This window comes from Gymnodraco acuticeps, unplaced genomic scaffold (assembly GCF_902827175.1).
Source record: "Gymnodraco acuticeps unplaced genomic scaffold, fGymAcu1.1, whole genome shotgun sequence".
In the NCBI taxonomy this organism is placed as follows: Eukaryota; Metazoa; Chordata; class Actinopteri; order Perciformes; family Bathydraconidae; genus Gymnodraco; species Gymnodraco acuticeps.
The window spans coordinates 5032-28876 of record NW_022990292.1 but is presented as its reverse complement, the minus strand read 5'-3'; the positions used below and the strand labels follow the sequence as shown (position 1 = coordinate 28876).

The 23845-nt window shown below is 40.3% G+C and overlaps 1 protein-coding gene across 1 annotated transcript; it reads right to left on the bottom strand.

Moving 5' to 3' along the window:
- Positions 1 to 9710: 9710 nt before the first annotated feature.
- LOC117549777 lies at positions 9711 to 19400 on the bottom strand. Its single transcript, XM_034221849.1, has 6 exons — positions 19200 to 19400; positions 16105 to 16250; positions 15647 to 15711; positions 14914 to 15081; positions 9893 to 9997; positions 9711 to 9811 (listed from the first exon to the last, which is right to left on the bottom strand). Exons 1-6 carry the CDS (start codon positions 19323 to 19325, stop codon positions 9753 to 9755), a joined length of 669 nt encoding a protein of 222 aa, XP_034077740.1. The 5' UTR covers positions 19326 to 19400; the 3' UTR covers positions 9711 to 9752.
- Between the last annotated feature and the right edge of the window lie 4445 nt (positions 19401 to 23845).

Sequence of the window (23845 nt, the reverse complement as noted above, 5' to 3'; positions counted from 1 at the left end):
ACAGCTGTCAGAGGGGAGAGCAGATTTAAAAGGGTTAGCGGAGCGCTGTGATAGGCTTGTGAGAATAGAGCGAAGTGATTGGTTAAGCTGGGGAGTGACGCCCCGATCACTTATTGAGAGGAGAGAGTAGTAACATGGAAATAGTAAATGAATGAGTAAAGACGGTCTTCCTGGTTGAACTTGCGCTGAGCTTCATAAAAATAATAATAATAATAAATAAATAAATTAAAAAATCTAATTAATTAAAAAATTGTTAATTGAAACAAATGGGATGATAAAAATACATTAAAACAATTTCTATAATAATAATAATAGGATTAACAAAATCATGGGATAAAGGAAATTCCCTGAGCATATGTATTAGTTTATTCAAATATTAATTATATATTATATTGGTAGTATTTTAAGAATTATGCTATATTAAAAAGACTAAAATAAATACATGAAATTAATTAATTAATACATAACATTTTTTAAAATTATTTATTTATTACAAAAAATAAATATAAAATAACTGAGCTAAAAATAAATGACATACTAAACCAGGAGATTAAGGGAAAAGCCCTTGGAATGGAGTAAAAGTACAAAGTAGCATACCATGTGAATACTCAAGTAAAGTACAAGTACCTCAAAATTGCACTTAAGTACAGTACTTGAGAACGCAATGCGGCGAGGTGGGGGCAGACCACACACACATTTTTTTATACTGGGAGGAAGTGTGGGGAGTATTGAAGGGGATATTAGGTTATGAGGTAAGACCGGCCTAATGTTCATAATTGTATACTGAACTATATGTGGTTTTGTATGTTTATAAAAAAGTACAGTACTTGAGTAAATGTACCTCTGGTTGACAGTATACTGATTATATTATTATTATAATGAGCAATAACACATTTCCTGTAGGCCTTTTAGTTTAAGTGATAAAACATCTTTTTGCAAACAGTCTTTTTCAGGACATTTTTAACAAATTGTACTTCCAAAAAGCAGTGGGGTGACGCTCACATATCTGGGTTATTGTATGGAGCATTCAGTATTTAGTACTATTCAGTATGGAGTATTGAGCAGGCTGTGAGATCTTCGGAGCAACAGAAGGCTTTTTCAGTGAAAGACTATAATGAGCTCCTTGTCTGTGAACTCGTGTCACATGACCACAGCCGTGCTGATTTCCCAGCAGCCTGTTCACTGGCTCTCTTTATTTTGTTTGTGTTTGTGTGAGAGGATGTTGTTCCTGAACAGCTGAACTCATCGGGGTCACGGGGGAACATTTTAACATTTCAGTCACAACTTGCTGACTAACAGCTCTGAGTAAAGAGAGGTTTGGTGAGGTGGAGCATTGAAGTCACATTTGAGAGTTCTTCTACTTGATTTCGTGGTACTTTTTACTTTATTCAACATCCTGCTCACCCTGTCAGCTGTCAGTGTTTTCTCTACTTTAAAGAGTCCTCTCCTGCTGATGTTCAGGTGTATATCAGTATGTAGTGTCTCTACTTTAAAGAGTCCTCTCCTGCTGATGTTCAGGTGTATATCAGTATGTAGTGTCTCTACTTTAAAGAGTCCTCTCCTGCTGATGTTCAAGGTGTATATCAGTATGTAGTGTCTCTACTTTAAAGAGTCCTCTCCTGCTGATGTTCAGGTGTATATCAGTATGTAGTGTCTCTACTTTAAAGAGTCCTCTCCTGCTGATGTTCAGGTGTATATCAGTATGTCGTGTCTCTACTTTAAAGAGTCCTCTCCTGCTGATGTTCAGGTGTATATCAGTATGTAGTGTCTCTACTTTAAAGAGTCCTCTCCTGCTGATGTTCAGGTGTATATCAGTATGTAGTGTCTCTACTTTAAAGAGTCCTCTCCTGCTGATGTCCAGGTGTATATCAGTGTGTAGTGTCTCTACTTTAAAGAGTCCTCTCCTGCTGATGTTCAGGTGTATATCAGTATGTAGTGTCTCTACTTTAAAGAGTCCTCTCCTGCTGATGTTCAGGTGTATATCAGTATGTAGTGTCTCTACTTTAAAGAGTCCTCTCCTGCTGATGTTCAGGTGTATATCAGTATGTAGTGTCTCTACTTTAAAGAGTCCTCTCCTGCTGATGTTCAGGTGTATATCAGTATGTAGTGTCTCTACTTTAAAGAGTCTCTCCTGCTGATGTTCAGGTGTATATCAGTATGTATTGTCTCTACTTTAAAGAGTCCTCTCCTGCTGATGTTCAGGTGTATATCAGTATGTAGTGTCTCTACTTTAAAGAGTCCTCTCCTGCTGATGTTCAGGTGTATATCAGTATGTAGTGTCTCTACTTTAAAGAGTTCTCTCCTGCTGATGTTTCAGGTGTATATCAGTATGTAGTGTCTCTACTTTAAAGAGTCCTCTCCTGCTGATGTTCAGGTGTATATCAGTATGTAGTGTCTCTTACTTTAAAGAGTCCTCTCCTGCTGATGTTCAGGTGTATATCAGTATGTAGTGTCTCTAACTTTAAAGAGTCCTCTCCTGCTGATGTTCAGGTGTATATCAGTATGTAGTGTCTCTACTTTAAAGAGTTCTCTCCTGCTGATGTTCAGGTGTATATCAGTATGATAGTGTCTCTACTTTAAAGAGTCCTCTCCTGCTGATGTTCAGGTGTATATCAGTATGTAGTGTCTTCTACTTTAAAGAGTCCTCTCCTGCTGATGTTCAGGTGTATATCAGTATGTAGTGTCTCTACTTTAAAGAGTCCTCTCCTGCTGATGTTCAGGTGTATTCAGTATGTAGTGTCCTCTACTTTAAGAGTCCTCTCCTGCTGATGTTCAGGTGTATATCAGTATGTAGTGTCTCTACTTTAAAGAGTCCTCTCCTGCTGATGTTCAGGTGTATATCAGTATGTAGTGTCTTCTACTTTAAAGAGTCCTCTCCTGCTGATGTTCAGGGTTGTATATCAGTATGTAGTGTCTCTACTTTAAAGAGGTCCTCTCCTGTGATGTTCAGGTGTATATCAGTATGTAGTGTCTCTACTTTAAAGAGTCCTCTCCTGCTGATGTTCAGGTGTATATCAGTATGTAGTGTCTCTACTTAAAGAGTTCTCTCCTGCTGATGTTCAGGTGTATATCAGTATGTAGTGTCTCTACTTTAAAGAGTCCTCTCCTGCTGATGTTCAGATGTATATCAGTATTGTAGTGTCTCTACTTTAAAGAGTCCTCTCCTGCTGATGTTCAGGTGTATATCAGTATGTAGTGTCTCTACTTTAAAGAGTCCTCTCCTGCTGATGTTCAGGTGTATATCAGTATGTAGTGTCTCTACTTTAAAGAGTGCTCTCCTGCTGATGTTCAGGTGTATATCAGTATGTAGTGTCTCTTCTTTAAAGAGTCCTCTCCTGCTGACGTTCAGGTGTATATTAGTATGTAGTGTCTCTACTTTAAAGAGTCCTCTCCTGCTGATGTTCAGGACTGTCTCACAGGTTTCATTACCCAGCATGCACCTGGGGTCCTGTCTGGTATTGTACAGTTGTTGAATCAACAGGTTTTAAAGTACCTGATTTCAGGTTAAAAAAAAAAATTAGGGCTGTCAGTCGATTAAAATAGTTAATCGCGATTAATCGCAAATTAATCGCACATTTTTTATCTGTTCTAAATGTACCTTAGAGGAATATTAAATATTAAAGTATTAAAGTTTTTAATACTCTTATCAACATATGAGTGGACAAATATGCTTTATGCAAATGTTTATTATCATTTGAACAATGACAAATATTCTCATGAATACTAAACACAACAACCTGTGTGTGTGTGTGTGTGTGTGTGTGTGTGTGTGTGTGTGTGTGTGTGTGTGTGTGTGTGTGTGTGTGTGTGTGTGTGTGTGTGTGTGTGTGTGTGTGTGTGTGTGTGTGTGTGTGTGTGTGTGTGTGTGATGGATCGTTGGAGCTATGTGCAGCTCAAGGCATATGCTCGAACGGGAGCTGCCTGGACGCTGCAAACCTGTTGCGCACTATCCGTGCTGAGTGTGCTGACTTTTCGTACAATGTCCCACTGTCTGGCTTCCTGCATAAAGTCAAGTGCTCGGCGCAGTTGTGTGGATAGAGCGCTCCTCTGTTTTCATTTAAACAGTTCCTTATATCCGTTAGCGCAGCTAGCTAGCACCAGATGCTAACAACAACAATGCACGTAAGGTCTCTTGCTCGCTCGGGCCACACATACACACACCCTCCCGGTCCTCCCGATGGCCAGTCGGTGCCTGCCGGTGAGCGTGGAAGTGTGGTCTGCCACAAGCGGGCGGCAGGAGCGGGGCTGCCAGCATCAGCTTGTAGATGGTATTTTAAACTCGATGCGCTCTGAAAATACGGGGCGGCCGAGGACAAAAAAATACACATGCGTTAATCGCGTTAAAATAATTAGTGGCGTTACATTTTTTTTGCGTTAACGCGTTATTAACGCGTTAACTTGACAGCCCTAAAAAAAATATAATAAATAAATAAAATAACAACCATTGTATGATCATAATGCATTATTGACGTCAAAGAAAGAGTTATTTGAAGATGTTAAATGAAATGTAGACGTCAGATAGAAGCCCCGAAGGTTTCACGCAGACCTCTTTAATAACAGATGTTTTCAGTGAAGTGTTTTGTCCTCAGCAGCTGGTTTTCAGTATACCCTCTTCTGAATCCTCCATGTGACCTACTTTAGGAGCATATTTCTAATTCTCCACACACACACACTTCCTGGTTGTGTTTGTGTTGCTGAAGCCTGAGAATGAAGGGAACAGAAAGTGTGTGACGGAGTGATGTCATCTGCAGCTCATCATTTCAACAGAATACCAGTTTAATAAAGAATCAGACGGTTTTACAGAAGGGTGTGACTGTGTGTGGAAAGAGTTTAAATTTGACTTGAATAAATCCAATGTTAGGAAATGTAAAGGGTGGATTGGTTTGAGGTCAGGTATATACAGTAAATATAGGTACATGAATAAATACAAAGTAATATTAATAATAAAGAAATGACAAATAATAACATGGATAATAATAATTTAAAATAACCTACTAATTACCCTTAATATCAACCCTTACTAATCCCACCATATTTTGTTTGGAGTATGCTGTGTTTCTACAGCATGTGGTATCTGAGGGGGTGTTGGTTGACATGGACCCAGTAGGGGGTTATTTAAGGGTACTGGGGGAGGAGGGGGGGCCGTAACTGATCCTTCAGCTGGCGATTATAAGAGTGCAAAAAGCTGTGTGTGTGTGTGTGTGTGTGTGTGTGTGTGTGTGTGTGTGTGTGTGTGTGTGTGTGTGGTCGTGCGACAGATGGAGGGAGTTTCACAGAGTTATTCAAACTATGGGTAAGAAAATACCAATGGAAAAAAATTCAGAGGTGAATAAAGTACTTCTACTCCACTATAGTTCAGAGGTACATGGTGTACTTTTCCTCCACTACATGTATTTAATACCTTTAGTTACTTCACAGATGTGGATGAATGATGTGAAATATAATCAAGTGTTGAATCAGACTTTAGCTCCACCTGGAGTAAATCCACCAGCTACCCTGCAGTATACAAAGTCATTACAACTAGCTGCACCTTCACCAGCTTTGAGAACACTTTCATGATCAATCATTATAAAACATATCATATATATTATTCTGAAATGGACCAATCTGCACAACGACTACTTTTACTGTCGCTACTTTCACTATATTTTGATGATAATACTTTTATACTTTCACTTGAGGGACATTTTGAATGCAGGACTTTTACTGTAACAGAGTATTCACTTTAATGCATCGATAATTATAAAACATATCATATATATTATTATTATAGTCTATCAGTGGCCATGGTGGTTGTAGAGCCTAACATAAGCTGTGTTTCGCTTCTTTATTATGTTAAACACTAAAGCAAACAATATCATATTTTTATGTTGATAAAAGTATGTTTATAAATGTCAAAGTTGATGTAGATATTTTTGCAGCGCACATGTTTTGTAGTACCTCAATTTATTGTACGAATTTATTAACTTATTAACATCTTCTAGTGTTTAACTATCTCGTGGAATAAATGGATTAATAGAAGGATTAAGCAACGTTAAAATATCTCACTATAAAAACATTGGTGTTGAAAGCTGCCGGTTAAAGTCTAAAGGACACCAACGTCCGCCCACACACACTGACAAACAAACACACAAACACACACAATGAGAGGCAAACCAGACCAAACGTTTCCAGAATAATCTGACTGTGGGACGGTTTTTCAGTGCTACTAAAGTGCAGATTTCTTAATAAACTCAGTGCTAATGTGTGTGTGAATGTCTGTGTGTGAATGTGTGTGTGTACAAAATATGAAGAGTGGACAGTTTGGTGTGTGTACGTGCTACTGAAGAGGAGAAAGGTAGAGAAATTGGAGCAAAGTTGAGCAACTACAGCACGGTCACATGACTTCACGTCACCACCGCTAAGCTAAAGGTGGCTAATGTTGGGCTATAAAGGAACTACAGCACGGTCACATGACTTCACGTCACCACCGCTAAGCTAAAGGCGGCTAATGTTGGACTATAAAGGAACTACAGCACGGTCACATGACTTCACGTCACCACCGCTAAGCTAAAGGCGGCAAGTTGACTATAAAGGAACTACAGCACGTCACAGGACTTCACGTCATCACCGCTAAGCTAAAGGATGCTAATGTTGACTATAAAGGAACTACAAGCACGGTCACATGATTTCACGTCACCACCGCTAAGCTAAAGGCGGCTAATGTTGGGCTATAAAGCGACTACAGCCGGTCACATGACTTCACGTCACCACCGCTAAGCTAAAGGGGGCTAATGTTGGGCTATAAAGGAACTACATCACGGTCACATGACTTCACGTCACCACCGCACTAAGCCTAAAGGTGGCTAATGTTGGGCTATAAAGGAACCTACAGCACGGGTCACATGGGGGAAACTCTTTTGCGGTCACCACCGCCTAAGGCATAAAGTTGGCTACTGTTGGGCTAATAAGGACACTACAAGCACGGTCACATGACTTCACGTCATCACCGCTAAGCATAAAGGTGGCTTAATGTGGGGCTATAACAGGAACTACGGCACGGTCACATGACTTCACGTCACCACCGCTAAGCTAAAGGTGGCTAATGTTGGGCTTATAAAGGAACTACGGCACGGTCACATGCCTTCACGTCACCACCGCTAAGCTAAAGGTGGATAATGTTGGGGCTATAAAGGAACTACGGCACGGTCACATGACTTCACGTCACCACCGCTAAGCTAAAGGTGGCTAATGTTGGGCTATAAAGGAACTACGGCACGGTCACATGACTTCACGTCACCACCGCTAAGCTAAAGGTGGCTAATGTTGGGCTATAAAGGAACTACGCACGGTCACATGACTTCACGTCACCACCGCTAAGCTAAAGGTGGCTAATGTTTGGGCTATAAAGGAACTACGGCACGGTCCACATGACTTCACGTCACCACCGCTAAGCTAAAGGTGGCTAATGTTGGGCAATAAAGGAACTACAGCACGGTCACATGACTTCACGTCACCACCGCTAAGCTAAAGGTGGCTAATGTTGAGCTATAAAGGAACTACGGCACGGTCACATGACTTCACGTCACCACCGCTAAGCTAAAGGTGGCTAATGTTGGGCTATAAAGGAACTACAGCACGGTCACAGGACTTCACGTCATCACCGCTAAGCTAAAGGAGGCTAATGTTGGACTATAAAGGAACTACAGCACGGTCACATGACTTCACGTCACCCACCGCTAAGCTAAAGGCGGCTAATGTTGGACTATACAGGAACTACAGCACGGTCACATTACTTCACGTCACCACCGCTAAGCTAAAGGAGGCTAATGTTGGACTATAAAGGAACTACAGCACGGTCACAGGACTTCACGTCATCACCGCTAAGCTAAAGGAGGCTAATGTTGGACCTATAAAGGAACTACAGCACGGTGACAGGGACTTCACGTCATCACCGCTAAGCTAAAGGAGGCTAATGTTGGACTATAAAGGAACTACGGCACGGTCACATGACTTCACGTCACCACCGCTAAGCTAAAGGTGGCTAATGTTGGACTATAAAGGAACTACAGCATGGTCACATGACTTCACGTCACCACCGCTAAGCTAAAGGTGGCTAATGTTGGGCTATAAAGCGACTACAGCACGGTCACATGACTTCACGTCACCACCGCTAAGCTAAAGGTGGCTAATGTTGGGCTATAAAGCGACTACCGCACGGTCACATGACTTCACGTCACCACCGCTTAGCTAAAGGTGGCTAATGTTGGGCTATAAAGGAACTACAGCACGGTCACATGACTTCACGTCACCACCGCTAAGCTAAAGGTGGCTAATGTTGGATTATAAAGGAACTACAGCACGGTCACATGACTTCTAGTCACCACCACTAAGCTAAAGGTGGCTAATGTTGGGCTATAAAGGAACTACAGCACGGTCACATGACTTCACGTCATCACCGCTAAGCTAAAGGTGGCTAATGTTGGGCTATAAAGGATAACTACGGCACGGCACATGACTTCACGTCACCACCGCTAAGCTAAAGGTTGCTAATGTTGGGCTATAAAGGAACTACGGCACGGTCACATGACTTCACGTCACCACCGCTAAGCTAAAGGTGGCTAATGTTGGGCTATAAAGGAACTACGGCACGGTCACATGGCTTCACGTCACTACCGCTAAGCTAAAGGTGGCTAATGTTGGGCTATAAAGGAACTACGGCACGGTCACATGACTTCATGTCACCACCGCTAAGCTAAAGGTGGCTAATGTTGGGCTATAAAGGAACTACGGCACGGTCACATGACTTCACGTCACCACCGCTAAGCTAAAGGTGGCTAATGTTGGGCTATAAAGGAACTACGGCACGGTCACATGACTTCACGTCACCACCGCTAAGCTAAAGGTGGCTAATGTTGGGCTATAAAGGAACTACGGCACGGTCACATGACTTCACGTCACCACCGCTAAGCTAAAGGTGGCTAATGTTGGGCTATAAAGGAACTACAGCACGGTCACAGGACTTCACGTCATCACCGCTAAGCTAAAGGAGGCTAATGTTGGACTATAAAGGAACTACAGCACGGTCACATGACTTCACGTCACCACCGCTAAGCTAAAGGCGGCTAATGTTGGACTATAAAGGAACTACAGCACGGTCACATGACTTCACGTCACCACCGCTAAGCTAAAGGAGGCTAATGTTGGACTATAAAGGAACTACAGCACGGTCACAGGACTTCACGTCATCACCGCTAAGCTAAAGGAGGCTAATGTTGGACTATAAAGGAACTACAGCACGGTCACATGATTTCACATCACCACCGCTAAGCTAAAGGCGGCTAATGTTGGACTATAAAGGAACTACAGCACGGTCACATGACTTCACGTCACCACCGCTAAGCTAAAGGTGGCTAATGTTGGGCTATAAAGCGACTACAGCACGGTCACATGACTTCACGTCACCACCGCTAAGCTAAAGGTGGCTAATGTTGGGCTATAAAGGAACTACAGCACGGTCACATGACTTCACGTCACCACCGCTAAGCTAAAAGGTGGCTAATGTTGGGCTATAAAGGAACTACGGCACGGTCACATGACTTCACGTCACCACCGCTAAGCTAAAGGTGGCTAATGTTGGGCGTGATGACGTTTAGTCGTCTCACACTGTTAAAATACCTTCCCTCCACAGTTTGAAAACCTTCTCATTAGATAATAAATAAAACCACACGTTTGATGTTTTGAGTCACTTCTCTTTAATTCCTCATCTTCACTTATTCATCACCGTCGAAATTCAGTTCAATCTTAACGCTCTCGCCTTCAGCGCAGAATCCTGCAGACAGAGAGAGAAGCAGTGAGATCAGTTATCTGTGGAATCTCTGTTTCATCGTTTAATCAGGTGATTTTAAAGCACCGTTCTTGGAGTCGTAGATGAACTGTGGTTCTCCGGAGAACCCGAGGCAGCTCGCCTGCTTCTTGAAATCTTCAAAGTCTGAGTCCTTCAAGGTCGCCTCTCTGCCTGCAGACAGAAACACAGAGACGCTTTAATACCTGACTTTAGGAAAGGATTTCAGCATGACTTCTACTTTTATTAAGTTTTTAAAACAAGCATGATTAAGTACTTTTAAGTCAAGAGTAATCTATCCATCTATCTATCTATTTATCTATCAGGTGTATAAGCTGTAAGATTCTCTTGGTCTAAAGGGACATTACACTATAGACTGCTTTGATGCAAGGTAATCTGTCTCTATAGTGCTGTACAGCAATATTGCACTGGCTTCCAGTTCGGTTCAGAATAGATTTTAAACTCCTTTTATTTGTTTTTAAAGCCCTAAATGGGCTGGCTCCGGCCTATGTAGCCTAACTCCTCCATCGCTACACCCCAGGCAGAGCCTTAAGGTCGGCTGATCAGCTGCTGTTGATAGTGCCTAAGACCAGGCTCAAAACCCGAGGGCACTGAGCATTCGCAGCGGCTGGCCCTAGGCTCTGGAATACTTTGCCCCTCCATGTGAGATCGGCCCAGACCCTGGGGGGTTTTAAATCAACACTTAAAACTCACTTTTTCTCTCTGGCTTTCTAGGCTTCTCTTATCAAGAAAAACTTTTATCCAAGACCTTTTCCCTCTCTAACCTCTCGAGGTTTTATTAGAGGGAAACGGTTTGTAGAGTGGCTTAGACAGGCCGGGGAGTGTTACGATTCGTAGACACAGCGTACCTCCCTATCTCTCATCAATTTCCAACTAAGGCTCCAGTGGGGACCTTGTTCCCTGAGTGTGCCTCTCCACCTATGTTTCCTACTCTCTCACTTTGCCCTCAACCTATTCTAAGGGAGTGCTTGTTCTTCCGTCTGTCTGTCTGTGTCTGTTGTTCCGATTAACCCAGCCAAATCTTTTTTCTTGTTTTGTGTCTATATCCACGCCGGGATCCGGAGTCGAGGCTGATCCTCTTGCTGTAGTCCTGTGTCTTGGATCCTCTATCCTGAGTTCTGGATTAAGTCGTGGACTTCGGGTCGTGGCTGAACCTGTCTCTGCGGTCCTGCCTGGGTCTCGTCATCTTGCTTCCCTGAAGGCTCCCACAGGATTGTAGCTGACATCTTCGTGGATTAGTTTAGTTTATTTATTTTTTTCGAGCGTGTAAAACCAAAGAAAATACAAATGAAACAAAAGGTGATACAGACATGATACAGTACTATACAAATGAATGCAATAACAAAACGAAATATTTAATTAATAATTGAATAATCTGTAGTATCATTGTCTGATATCAATAAACAACAAAGCTTTAGCTAATTACACGTCCGAAAAGGGGTCGGAAGAAGTTTACACTTATTGAATACGACCCCTTCTCCCTTTTCTTTTCATCTTAATATATGTTAACATACAATATCAATGTATACTTATAATCTTGAATAATTTATATAATCATTCATATAATATATACAGGCAAGTTAGGAGAATGGTCTCTATATATTTATATATATATGCATATGTACATACACAAATTCATACAAACACAAATTCATAAATAGAATACAAAACAAGAATATAAACAGTTATGGTTTAGCGATGTCATCCCTGTACCTTGTGAGAATTGTGTCTTTTATTTAGCCTTTATTTATACAGGTGTAGATCTCATTGAGACACAAGGTCTCATTTTCAAGAGAGACCTGTCAGTGGTAACACTACCACACAAAGTTACAGACAGACAGGACACTAAACACAGAGGCAACACTAAAATACAACATCGTAAAAAAGTAGTCATTAAAATCCATATACAGTCAGATAGCAGGTGCAAACACCCACAGATGATTTCTCCAGCTTTTTTAAAATGAGTTTAAAATCCGTGATGGGTATCAAAGTGGTCAGCTTAAGTTCCTGCTGAAGTGTGTTCCAGGTCGAGGGGGCAGAGTATGATATGGCTTTTTTCCCAAGCACCGTGCGTACTGAGGGGACGGACAGAGTGATGTAATGTTGAGATCTTAGTCTATAGCTGTACTGTTTGTGTGATATGTAAGTGGATATGTAGAGGGGCAGCAGTCTTTATACCTCTTTTTGAATAGTTTTATGTTTGGACATCCCTTTAGCTCCTCACTCAAATTGTTCCAGATCTTCACCCCACTAACAGAAACACAAAAACTTCTTTGTTGTGCGCACCCTAACATTAGTGAATATAAATGAACCACGTAAATAATAATTCCCTTGTCTTTCATTGAACAATATCTGAATATTCCAGGTAATTGAACGTTTTTTGCCTTAAACATGATTTGTGCAATTTGGAATTCAACAAGATCTGACAGTTTTAATAATTGTAGCTCTAAGAATAATGGGTTTGTATGATCCCTATAGCCGACATTTTTAATAAGTCTTATTGCTCTTTTTTGTAGAATAAATAGGGATTGTGTTGTAGTTTTATAATTACTGCCCCAAACCTCTGCACAGTAACTTAAATAAGGTAACACCAATGAACAGTAAAGAATGTAGAGGGAACTTTGATCAAGAATCTGTTTTGCCTTGTTTAATATTGCAATACTTCTTGAGACTTTGGAATGAATATGTTTTATGTGTGGTTTCCAGCTCAGTTTCTCATCAATTGTGATTCCAAGGAATTTATGTTCTTTAACTCTCAATGAAAATCCCATCTATCTTAATGGATGCTAGTGTATTGCTATGTCCAAATATGATTAATGTTGTTTTATTCAAGTTTAATGATAACTTATTACTGTTTAGCCATAACTTTAGTTTGCATATTTCAGCTGTGATCTCTTCCAGTAGGAGCTGTACATTGTCCCCAGAACAAAATATGTTAGTGTCATCAGCAAACAAAACAACCTTGAGTACTGTCGATACATTGCATATGTCATTAATATACATAATAAATAGTTTCGGCCCCAATACTGACCCCTGGGGGACACCGCATGTAATGTCCAAATATGAAGAACAACACTCTCCCAGCTTCACAAACTGTTGCCTGTTGGTTAAATAACTCCTTACCCATTCCAAAACTACACCCCTGATTCCATAACGTTCCAGTTTCTTTATTAATATGTCATGATTAATTGTGTCAAATGCTTTTTTTAGGTCAATGAATATTCCAATGGCATGTTTCTTTTGGTTAATTGAGCTAGTAATTTCTTCAAGTGAGTCTATTAAAGCCATCGATGTTGATCTATTGGCTCTGAATCCGTGTTGACTTTCGGTGAGAAGTTTGTGTTTTTCTATGAAATTGTCTGTTATTGAAAAGCTTTTCAAGAATTTTTGAGAATTGTGGTCGAAGTGAGACAGGTCTGTAGTTTGTGAAGTTTGTTCCCAGCTTTGAACAAAGGTATGACTTTTGCTATTTTCATTTTGTTAGGAAATGCACCAGTTTGGAATGATAAGTTACATATGTGTGTGAATGGTTTTGAAATAACATCTAACTTTTTTTAATACAGTCATGTCAATGTCGTCACAATCGGTAGATTTTTTGTTTTTACATTTCGTTACAATATCAACTACTTCCCTTTCATGCACTGCTGTGAGGAACATTGAGAAAGGATTACGTTTTATTAAGTTTTCCAGCTTTTTTTCTGATGTTCCTCCATCAGGGATTTGCCTGCTAATTCAGGTCCAACATTTACAAAGAAATCATTGAAATTGTTGGATACAACATCCATATTTTCCTCTTCCTTATCCTTGTCAATGAAGTATGTGGGATAACCCCTTTTTCTCGACCCATTTGTTATAATACTATTCAGTATGCTCCATATTCCTTTAATGTTGTTTTTTTTTGTCTAGTATTTTCCGATAGTGTTCACTTTTGCAGGTCCTTATTATAATTGTTAATTTATTTGTATATTTTTTATATCTAATCTCTGTCTCTTTTGTTTTATTTCGCATGAAATCTCTATACAATGAATTTTTCTTTTTACAGGCATTTTGTAAACCCCTTGTGATCCATGGACTTTCTACATATTTCATTTTTCTACTGTATTTGACAATTGGGCAGTATGTATTATATAATGATACACAAATTCTCAGGAATTGATCATATGCACTGTCAATATTATTTTCTTTGTATAAATAATTTGTGCCAGTAAGGCATTTTTTAAAGCGTTCATTGCTTCCTCTGATCTAACTCGTCTGTATTGAATAGCTTGTCCGGCATGTTGTTACTGTAGTTTCTGTCATAAACTGCAAATACTGGTAGGTGGTCACTTATATCATTTATTAAGAGTCCACTTACTGTATTGTTTTCTATGTCATTTGTGAATATATTGTCTATGAGAGTAGCACAGTGCGATGTGATTCTGCTGGGTCTAGTCATTTTTGGATATAAACTCATACTGTACATTGTGTTGATAAATTATTCTGTCAGGCTGTGATTATTTGGATTTAGAAGGTCAATATTGAAGTCACCACAAATGAAAACTGTTTTATGAATCACTTTTGAGAATATTTCCTCCATCCAGTCCTTGAAAATCTCAATTTTCAATGGATTCATCTTATTATTACAGACACATGCATTTCCAAACATTTGGTCTACCTACGCTGTAAAATGTATTATCTCTTCGATTTACACACGGCATCTATTGCACGTCTGTCCGTCCTAGGAGAGGGATCCCTCCTCTGTTGCTCTCCCTGAGGTTTCTCCCATTTTCCCTTTAAACTGTGGGTTTTTCTCTGGAAGTGTTTCCTTGTACGATAAAGTGTCTCTATAGGCTATTTTTATTATATGTACAGCACTTTGGCTCCACCAAAAATCGTTTATAAATGTGCTATATAAATAAAACTTGATTTGATTTGAATATAATATTTGACTTCAACCATCTCTGTGTCTGTGTTTTATTGATTTCTCTTCGTCTTATTCTTTAATGTTGTGAGTGTTACATCGGATCCACGACAGGGGTTAGGTATAGGTTAAGTAATAATACATTATTATTTCCTGTCATGCTTCCTACCTAACAGATAGACGCAGCGCAGGTTGACCTCCTCCGCTGTCACCGTGATGTTGAGCTTCAGCAGCTTGACCACGGCGTCCATGTCTTTGACCGTGGTGTTCATGCTGAGGACCAGACATCCATCACAGCCCGGCAGCAGGTGGAAGGTGGTGGAGAAGACGTTCCCAACTGAAAACATTACATTACATTACATTAGCTGACGCTTTTATCCAAAGCGACTTACAATAAGTACATTCGACCAGGAAGACACAACCTTGAAGAAAACAGAATCATATAAGTACATCAGGTTTCATAGAGCCAAACATTTCAAGTGCTACTCAACTGGCTTTAGGTAAGCCAGTCCTTTATTAGTATAAAAGTGCTTCGTTAATAGTTATAACGCTCGAAGTGGAGTCGAAAGAGATGAGTTTTCAGTTTGCGAAAACAGACAGGAGAATACCTGATTACACAGTACCTGGGATACATCAAAGATTCAAGATTCTCAGCAAGGAGCTCATTTCTCCACTTCTCTCATAGCTATGTGCATATGACAATAAAACCTTTGAATTTGAATGATCCGTCAGCATGCTAACATCGCTTCTCTTTGGATAACTTTAAAATCGCACTGTACTTTTTACATTTATTTATTATGGTCTCGAGTTAACTTGTATTATAAATGTGAGCCCTGTGGACCTTTGTCTTTCCTTCTGGCAGTTTCAGTCGCCGAAAAGAAGTGTCAGATTGTGAAACTCACCTGACGCTGAGGCTGTGTCGCTCTCAATAGTTACGTTGGCGGTTGTTGACATGCAGACACCATTCCTGAGGAGAAAGAGGAGGAGGTGAGTTTATCGCTGGGTCTAAATCATAGACTGTATATATATAAAGGTCTGAATGTCAATATGAAGAAACTTGATGTGTTCAGAGCACGAGAACTGAGATGTATTTCAAATCAGGAGAGGATTCACTGATTAATCAGAGTATCATCTGCAGAGCTATTGAATTGGGTTCTGCAGAATCAGAACCAGGTTTATCACCAGGTAGGTTGACACGTACGAGGAATTTGACTTGGTGCATACATAAAAGTAAAACGAAAATTAAAAACACAGATAGAGAACTATTATACTATATAATTAAAATGATAATAAATATAGTAAATGATCTTGGTTTTTCCTGGTATTTGTTATTATATTTTGCATGAGTGCAGATGCTCACAGTTTGTCCTCGTGGACTAAAACGATCCTCTTGGGGTCGGACGGAGACGGGCTGATGTTCCACCAGGAGCTCTCCATCTGCTTCAGGATGGCGCCAAACGCTGCACTATCTGAGTAACCCACCAGGAAGTGGGACCTGTTGTACATCTATACACACACACACACACACACACACACACACACACCACACACACACACACACACACACACACACACACACACACACACACACACACACACACACACACACACACACACACACACCATGTATACATCACTTCAGGGGACATTACATTGACTTACATGCATTTCCTGGAGACTTATCCTAACCTTAACCATAACCAACACATGCCTAACCCTTACCCTAACCCTTACCCTAACCCTTAACCTTAACCTTAACCTAACCAAGTCTTCACCCTAAAATGAATGATTCCCCTTATGGGGACCTCCAATTTGTGAGTTGGAGGACAGGCGAGTCCCCACACGTGACTGTGGAAACAGATTTAGGTCCCCACAAGTATAGTAATGCAGGCCACACGCACGCACGCGCACACACACACACACACACACACACACACACACACACACACACACACACACACACACACACACACACGGCCACATGTGAACCTTTTTGAGGTTTGACCAACAGTGCATTTTTTTGTATGGTTCAAACTAAAAATGTATCGAAAAAGTTGGAATTCTGAAAAATAAATAATAAAGATCACATCAGGCCCTGATCCTCTGCAATAGATGTTCCTTGTGTTGTGAGAAACATTTATTTTATTTTTTATTGTGCATAAGTGTTTAAATTATTACCAGGGTTGGGAGGGTAACTTTAGTTAATAACCTGTTACTAGTTATCTGTAAAAGTGTCACAATATAAAATTAATTTGATCACTTTACCTGAATATAAAATGCAATACAAAGACATTAATGGGAATATTTCATCAACCTGCATTCAGCACATTCAGGCAGTAGCCTAAACACAATGAAACACATGAACACATACTACAGTTTAGAAAGCAGAAATAAAAGCTGAGCTCCGTTTTAGTTTTATTCACAGTTTTGCACATTGAACATTTTAAAAAACATTTCTGAAAACTTGAAATACAAATAATAATTGTCCCTAGAATCCACTGAAGTGTCGTGTTTAACCAGCTGTAGTGTAACAGCTGGAAAGTAACACACCACTGCAAGTACATTTTGTACTTAAGTGCTGTTTCGACATATTTGTACTTTACTTGATACTTCAATTTAATGCTACTTTATACTTCTACTGTACATACAGGGCCGTATCCAGGATTTCCTAAATACCGAGGTCCAAATATGTTAGGGGGGTTCGGGGGATACCCCCCAAGATTTTTTGGGATTTTCATGATCTAGTTAGGTGCTTTTTAAGTCCTATGGGGGGTCACACATTGGATAATATATTGATTTCAAACCATGTCAGTGGGCTGACAATGTCAGCATCAATTATTTTTGAAGGTGTAATGCATAAGAATCAGTTGATTACTATTAATGATCTGGACATGCAGAAGAGGCTAAAATGATCACAAAACATTGTCAACTGCACCCTCTCTTCCATCTTCTTGAGTCTCTCTGTCTTCTTCCTGTTCATTACTCTCTCTGTCCTCTACTCTTTCTCTTTGTTCAACCTCTCCCTCGTTGTTCACTTTTTGCTCCTCCTCACTTGTCGCTCCAGCCAGTGAATTAAAAGCAATTCAGACATTTAGTTCATTTCACTTGTTTGTTTGCATTCTTTTTTTTTAAAATCTGTTTTGTTTGATTCTCAAAAGAGAACAAAGATGTAAGCAAATTGTGTTTTATACAATTGTATGTTATTATGACATCATCACTGCAATAGATGTATGTTGTTTTACAATTATGCCTATTGTAAATGAAGACTATTGTTATAGATGTATAGATAGATAGATGTATCCTCCCTGACTTCCATCTCTCTCTCTCTCTCTCTCTCTCTATCTCTCTCTCTCTCTCCTCTCTCTCTCTCTCTCTCTCTCTCTCTCTCTCTCTCTCTCTCTCTCTCTCTCTCTCTCTCTCTCTCTCTCTCTCTCTCTCTATCTCCTCTCTCTCTCTCTATCTCTCTCTCTCCTCTCTCTCTCTCTCTCTCTCTCTCTCTCTCTCTCTCTCTCTCTCTCTCTCTCTCTTCATTACCAAAGCTGAGCTTCGACTGACGTAGTATTTTCATCATATCTGAGTCAGTGTAAAAAGAAAACAACACAATGTTATATCTCCAATGTTTTACTCAAATTGAAATGAAAGAAAAGCATTACAACGTTTGTTAAAAGATAATCCTTTTGACATTGGATGAATGTAATTAACTTTAGCTCTCTAGCTAGTTTATTCATGCAATGTAAACCAAAGTATAGCCTATATCTGCAATATAAGTTAGTGTGCATGTTGTCGGACGTCCACTGACTAACGTATAGCGTTCACACAGGATCTGCTGCTCATATGATGTCCTGATGAGCAGAAACACAAGCAGCCCGCTAGACTCAGATCTCTAGATACTTCATCACTCCTTCGCTGCTCCGGTACAAGTCCGGGCTGCGGTGGTGTGTTGATACATGTCGTCTTCTTCTGTTTGCTTTTCCCGAGGCTACGTACTTATGCAGCGCCCCCATCGTCAGTAAATGGAAGTACTACAAAGAACGTTTAGTTATATACACAGCTCGAAAAAAATTACCGAGGTCCGGACCTCGGTGACCTCAATGGTGGATACGGCCATGTATACATATACAAATATGCTGATATAGTATAATGCAGTACTGTACTACTAAGCTATACAGTATTTAAAGTATATAAAGTTGGTCCGCATTGAGAAAACTACAAAACTAAAATAGCGGTATAAAAGCTGGATAATAAAATAACCTCAATAATATTACTGTTGAGATAAAGTGAAATTATTCTGCACTTTATATTATTCTGAAATAATGTAAGTGAAGTATATTTTGATACTCATACTTTTGCACTTTTACTTTTAGTGGAGTATTTTAAGACCATATTAAGTTAAGGTTCTGAGTATTCTTCTTTCAGTGACTAACGGTGAATAAAGGAACCAGAGGGGGGTCTTACCATGGAGGGGTCAGCCAGAGAAAGAGGCATCACCAAGGGCTGGCATTCTTCAGGAGTCAGAGCCCAGCTGCTCAGAAACAGCCCGGATACCAGCAGGAGACCTCGGAGACACATGATGCTAACCATGCTAACGATGCTAACGAAGCTAACGGGAAAGCAACCTACGACTGAGCCTCAGCTGCTCAGCCTTTTATAGCAGCTCATTGGTTTCCAAGTATTAACATTTTTCTGCACAGTCATGCTTGTGATATTTGACCCTGTTTGTGCATGAATGATTCACTGATAGTTAAACAGAGACTGACTCTTACTACTGCCATACCCTCCTGGGACCCAGCCCATTGAAAATGTTGTTAACATGCATCTCCTTTTACTCTTTTGAGCTACTCTATCAATCCCTGATGTACTGTACAGAGGACATCCTGGTCTTTCCAGTGAGATGTCATTGGTTAAAATTGCATTCTGGGAAGTTCCTCTTTCTTTTCATCCAAATGGCTGGCATACGAAAAACAAAATTGAATAGAAGCAGTAGGAGAAGTCAAATATTGTTGAATAATTGTAATTTTTACCATGAAAATCATATATGTTCTTGTTTATTAACATGTGAGGAACTATATAATTAGTTCTGAAAGCAATTAAATAATTCAAGTTTTCAAATAACAGGCCTTTTATAAATGTCCATTCTAGTGGACGTCAGGACTATCTTCATGGACTTTATGACTCAATATTGTTGCAGAAGACGGAACTGAAGCAGACATTTTCTGTACCAGAAGGTTCAGGGAGATTAAGATGTTGAGCTCTCAGATGATGAGAGAGATGAGAATTTCACACCTGGGATAGAAGAGGGTCAAGAAGAAGGGGGGGAAAGATGCAGGATGCTCCACGAGCGCACAGATAGATACATAGATACAGATAGGGACGAGCTGGAAAGACATGGCCCCCTGTGGGCCAAGAGTAGCACGTATGTCTTATTGTTGTTTTTATTTTAAGTGGAGCCATGAAAAATTAGAGTTGCCTCGGGAATGCAAGCTTTGTTTCTATGAGCAGGTCAAATGGAGACCACATCCATAAAACTAGTCAAGATGACCCTACAGCCCGTGCTGACTGGAGTCCAATGAGGTACTTTCCCAGTACATTGACTACAAAGTCTTTGAAGATCTGGAAAGATTCACCAACAAAACAAGCTAGTTTTGTATTGACCAAATAAACAGCAATGTTCAGATCAATTACTTATTCATATTTTAAATAAAGGTGAATGTATTATTGTATGAATATCACTCTATAACCATAATACGTTACATAGTCCATCTGTTAATTTTGGCTGTCTTTTCAAACTAATATGGTCCCGACGTCCTCTACAGTGGACATACCGTAACATTTTAAAATAAAATAAAAAAAGTCTAAATTGCAAGATGTTTTTTTAACAATAGGGTTAAAAATTGGAAGACACTTTTTTTCCTCGGGTCCCAGGAGGATATTGCTGAAAATGTCAACATTCAAATTTTAACTAATATTTTACAAACGACATATTCTGATGCTGCCTTTAACGATAATCTGCTCAAATATTGTAGATTAACCCTTTAAAAACTCATAAGCACTACCATAATAACATATTAACACAGAGTCCCACGATTTAATAATAAGACTTATTAAACGGCTTTGTTGAATACTTTATTCTGATTGGTCAGTTTGGACATTCCAGAGGTTGTTAATTCTCGCTAACAGACTGTTGCTAAGGAAAATACACTGTTGCTAAGGTGAACAGAGAGTTGGAGAACAGACAGTTGCTAAGGAGAACAGACAGTTGCTAAGGAGACAACCCAGTCTCACGGCATTTCGTGTTATAGTCACGACATTTAATCTATTGATTCGTGTTCACCAACAGGATTTTCCCCTTTTTTCGTGTCACACAGAACGATTTTAAAAGCAATGTATTTCTATTGGTATGTTTCGTGCCTGCAGCACGTCTTTTTGTCCGTTCGGGTCTTGGAAGACCGGAAGCTGTGGGGTTCATAAAAACATGTTCTTACTCAATATCAAGCCACGATTATTGTTTTTATTTTAAATCGTATAATGTCGGACTTTTTTTGTCGTCTGTGAGGAAAAGAAATGGCTCAGAGCCTCAGAATACTGAAATCTGTATTTTCTTAAATCTTTTTTCCTTCTAATTTGTTATTCTTTTCTAAATAACACACTGTTATTTACTCACCAATAACACACAATTATCCTTGTTTTTATTTATTTGTTTAATTCCATAATCTCTGGCTTGTTTGGCGTCCGTCAGGAACTGAATTTCAAAATAAAAATAACCGGAAACAGACGTAGGCCTATAAGGGACATTTCGAGCATCATTGCGATACACAGCCACTGAACTGATTACCCAAGATCCTCAGCTATGGTTTAAGCTCACTGATTGGATGTTTTAGCCGCAATGCATGTAGGGATATGGTGTCAATGCGACATTTCTGAGTTTAAGATGGCCGAAGACACTACACTACCCATAATCCCCAGCTATCGTTTAGGACTACTGTCCCGTGATTAATCGTCAAGCTCTGGGATTGGATGTTGGAGTGGCAGTGCACCCTTAGCGTACATTTTCAACTTTCCGGAATGTCCATAGGCTTCTATATAGCTCCCTAAACGTATGTTGTAGACGACTTGAGATCGCGAGCGAATGCTACCCGCAGACCCTTTCTCACAGCGTTTATCAATCTTTTTCTAACTCAATATCAAGCCACACTTGTTGTTACTTCTTTATTTTAATTGAATAATGTAGGACTTTTGTTGCCGTCAGTTATGGGGAGAGTAGGGCCTCAGAATACTGAAATCTGTATTGTTTCATCGTGTTTTCCTTCTAATTTTGTATTATTTTCTAAACCACACACTGTTATTTACTCAACAATAACACATAATTATCCTTGTGTTTATTTATTTGTTTGATTAATAAACACAAGTTGGAGTCCGTCAGGACCCGAGGGTCGGAGCAGCTCATAGTAGCCTAGTTGCTTTTAGAGAATTTTACACCCGGAAGTAGGCTAAGTATTCTCTCCGCTTCGCTTGACAAACCCCTTGATAGTCCTCAAGCTCTGTGATTGGATGTTTGAGTGTGCGCCGAGGGTTACGCCGAGCGTCGAACAGCACTTGAAATGGGATGGAACCACGGCAGACTGTGCAAAACTGGATTTGAACGGGTCCACCCTGTCCCCCCTCCCCCAACCCGTCCCCAGAACTACACACGCTGGCTATTGTGTGTTTCGCAACATGCTCTATGGCACGTCTCTGCTGGGAATTGTAGTTTTAAAAGACGTTTTCGTATTTCCCATAATAAGTAGTTGCCATTATTAAACTGTGTACATCCCTGGAGGTTTAGGGGATACGAAACACTCACATTTAAAACATATCATTAATAAATGGGTGAAAATTGCTTGTGCCCATAATGGGCAGCATTAATATACACTGAACAAAAATATAAATGCAACACTTTTGTTTTTGCTCCCGTTTTTCATGAGATGAACTCAAAGATCTAAAACATTTTCTATATACACAAAATAACCATTTCTCTCAAATATTGTTCACAAATCTGAAAAGATCTGTGATAGTGAAGCACTTCTCCTTTGCCGAGATAATCCATCCCACCTCACAGGTGTGGCATATCAAGATGCTGATTAGACAGCATGATTATTGCACAGGTGTGCCTTAGGCTGGCCACAATAAAAGGCCACTCTGAAACGTGCAGTTTTGCTTTATTGGGGGGGTCTGGGGGGGTCCGAAAACCAGTCAGTATCTGGTGTGACCACCATTTGTCTCACGCAGTGCAACACATCTCCTTCGCATAGAGTTGATCAGGTTGTTGATTGTGGCCTGTGGAATGTTGGTCCACTCCTCTTCAATGGCTGTGCCAAGTTGCTGGATATTGGCAGGAACTGGAACACGCTGTCGTATACGCCGATCCAGAGCATCCCAAACATGCTCAATGGGTGAAATGTCCGGTGAGTATGCTGGCCATGCAAGAACTGGGATTGTTTTCAGCCTCCAGGAATTGTGTACAGATCCTTGCAACATGGGGATGTTTTCAGATCCTTGCCCCATGTTGCAAGGATCTGTACACAATTCCTGGAGGCTGAAACATCCCAGTTGCAAGGATCTGTACATAATTCCTGGAGGCTGAAAACATTTCAACCCATTGAGCAACATGGGGATGTTTTCAGCCTCCAGGAATTGTGTACAGATCCTTGCAACATGGGGCAGCATTATCATGCTGCAACATGAGGTGATGGTCGTGGATGAATGGCACAACAATGGGCCTCAGGATCTCGTCACGGTATCTCTGTGCATTCACAATGCCATCAATAAAATGCACCTGTGTTCGTCGTCCATAACATACGCCTGCCCATACCATAACCCCACCACCACCATGGGCCACTCGATTGACAACATTGACATCAGAAAACCGCTCACCCACACAACGCCACACACGCTGTCTGCCATCTGCCCTGAACAGTGAAAACCGGGATTCATCCGTGAAGAGAACACCTCTCCAACGTGCCAGACGCCATCGAATGTGAGCAGTTGCCCACTCAAGTCGGTTACGACGACGAACCGGAGTCAGGTCGAGACCCCGATGAGGACGACGAGCATGCAGATGAGCT

Coding starts and splice junctions, on each gene's coding strand:
- LOC117549777 (XM_034221849.1), bottom strand. CDS start 19,325: ATGGTTAGCATCATGTGTCTCCGAGGTCTCCTGCTGGTATCCGGGCTG. Junction 15,082..15,646: donor CGACACAGCCTCAGCGTCAG/GTGAGTTTCACA, acceptor TAATGTTTTCAG/TTGGGAACGTCTTCTCCACC. Junction 9,998..14,913: donor GCGCTGCGTCTATCTGTTAG/GTAGGAAGCATG, acceptor TTCTGTCTGCAG/GCAGAGAGGCGACCTTGAAG.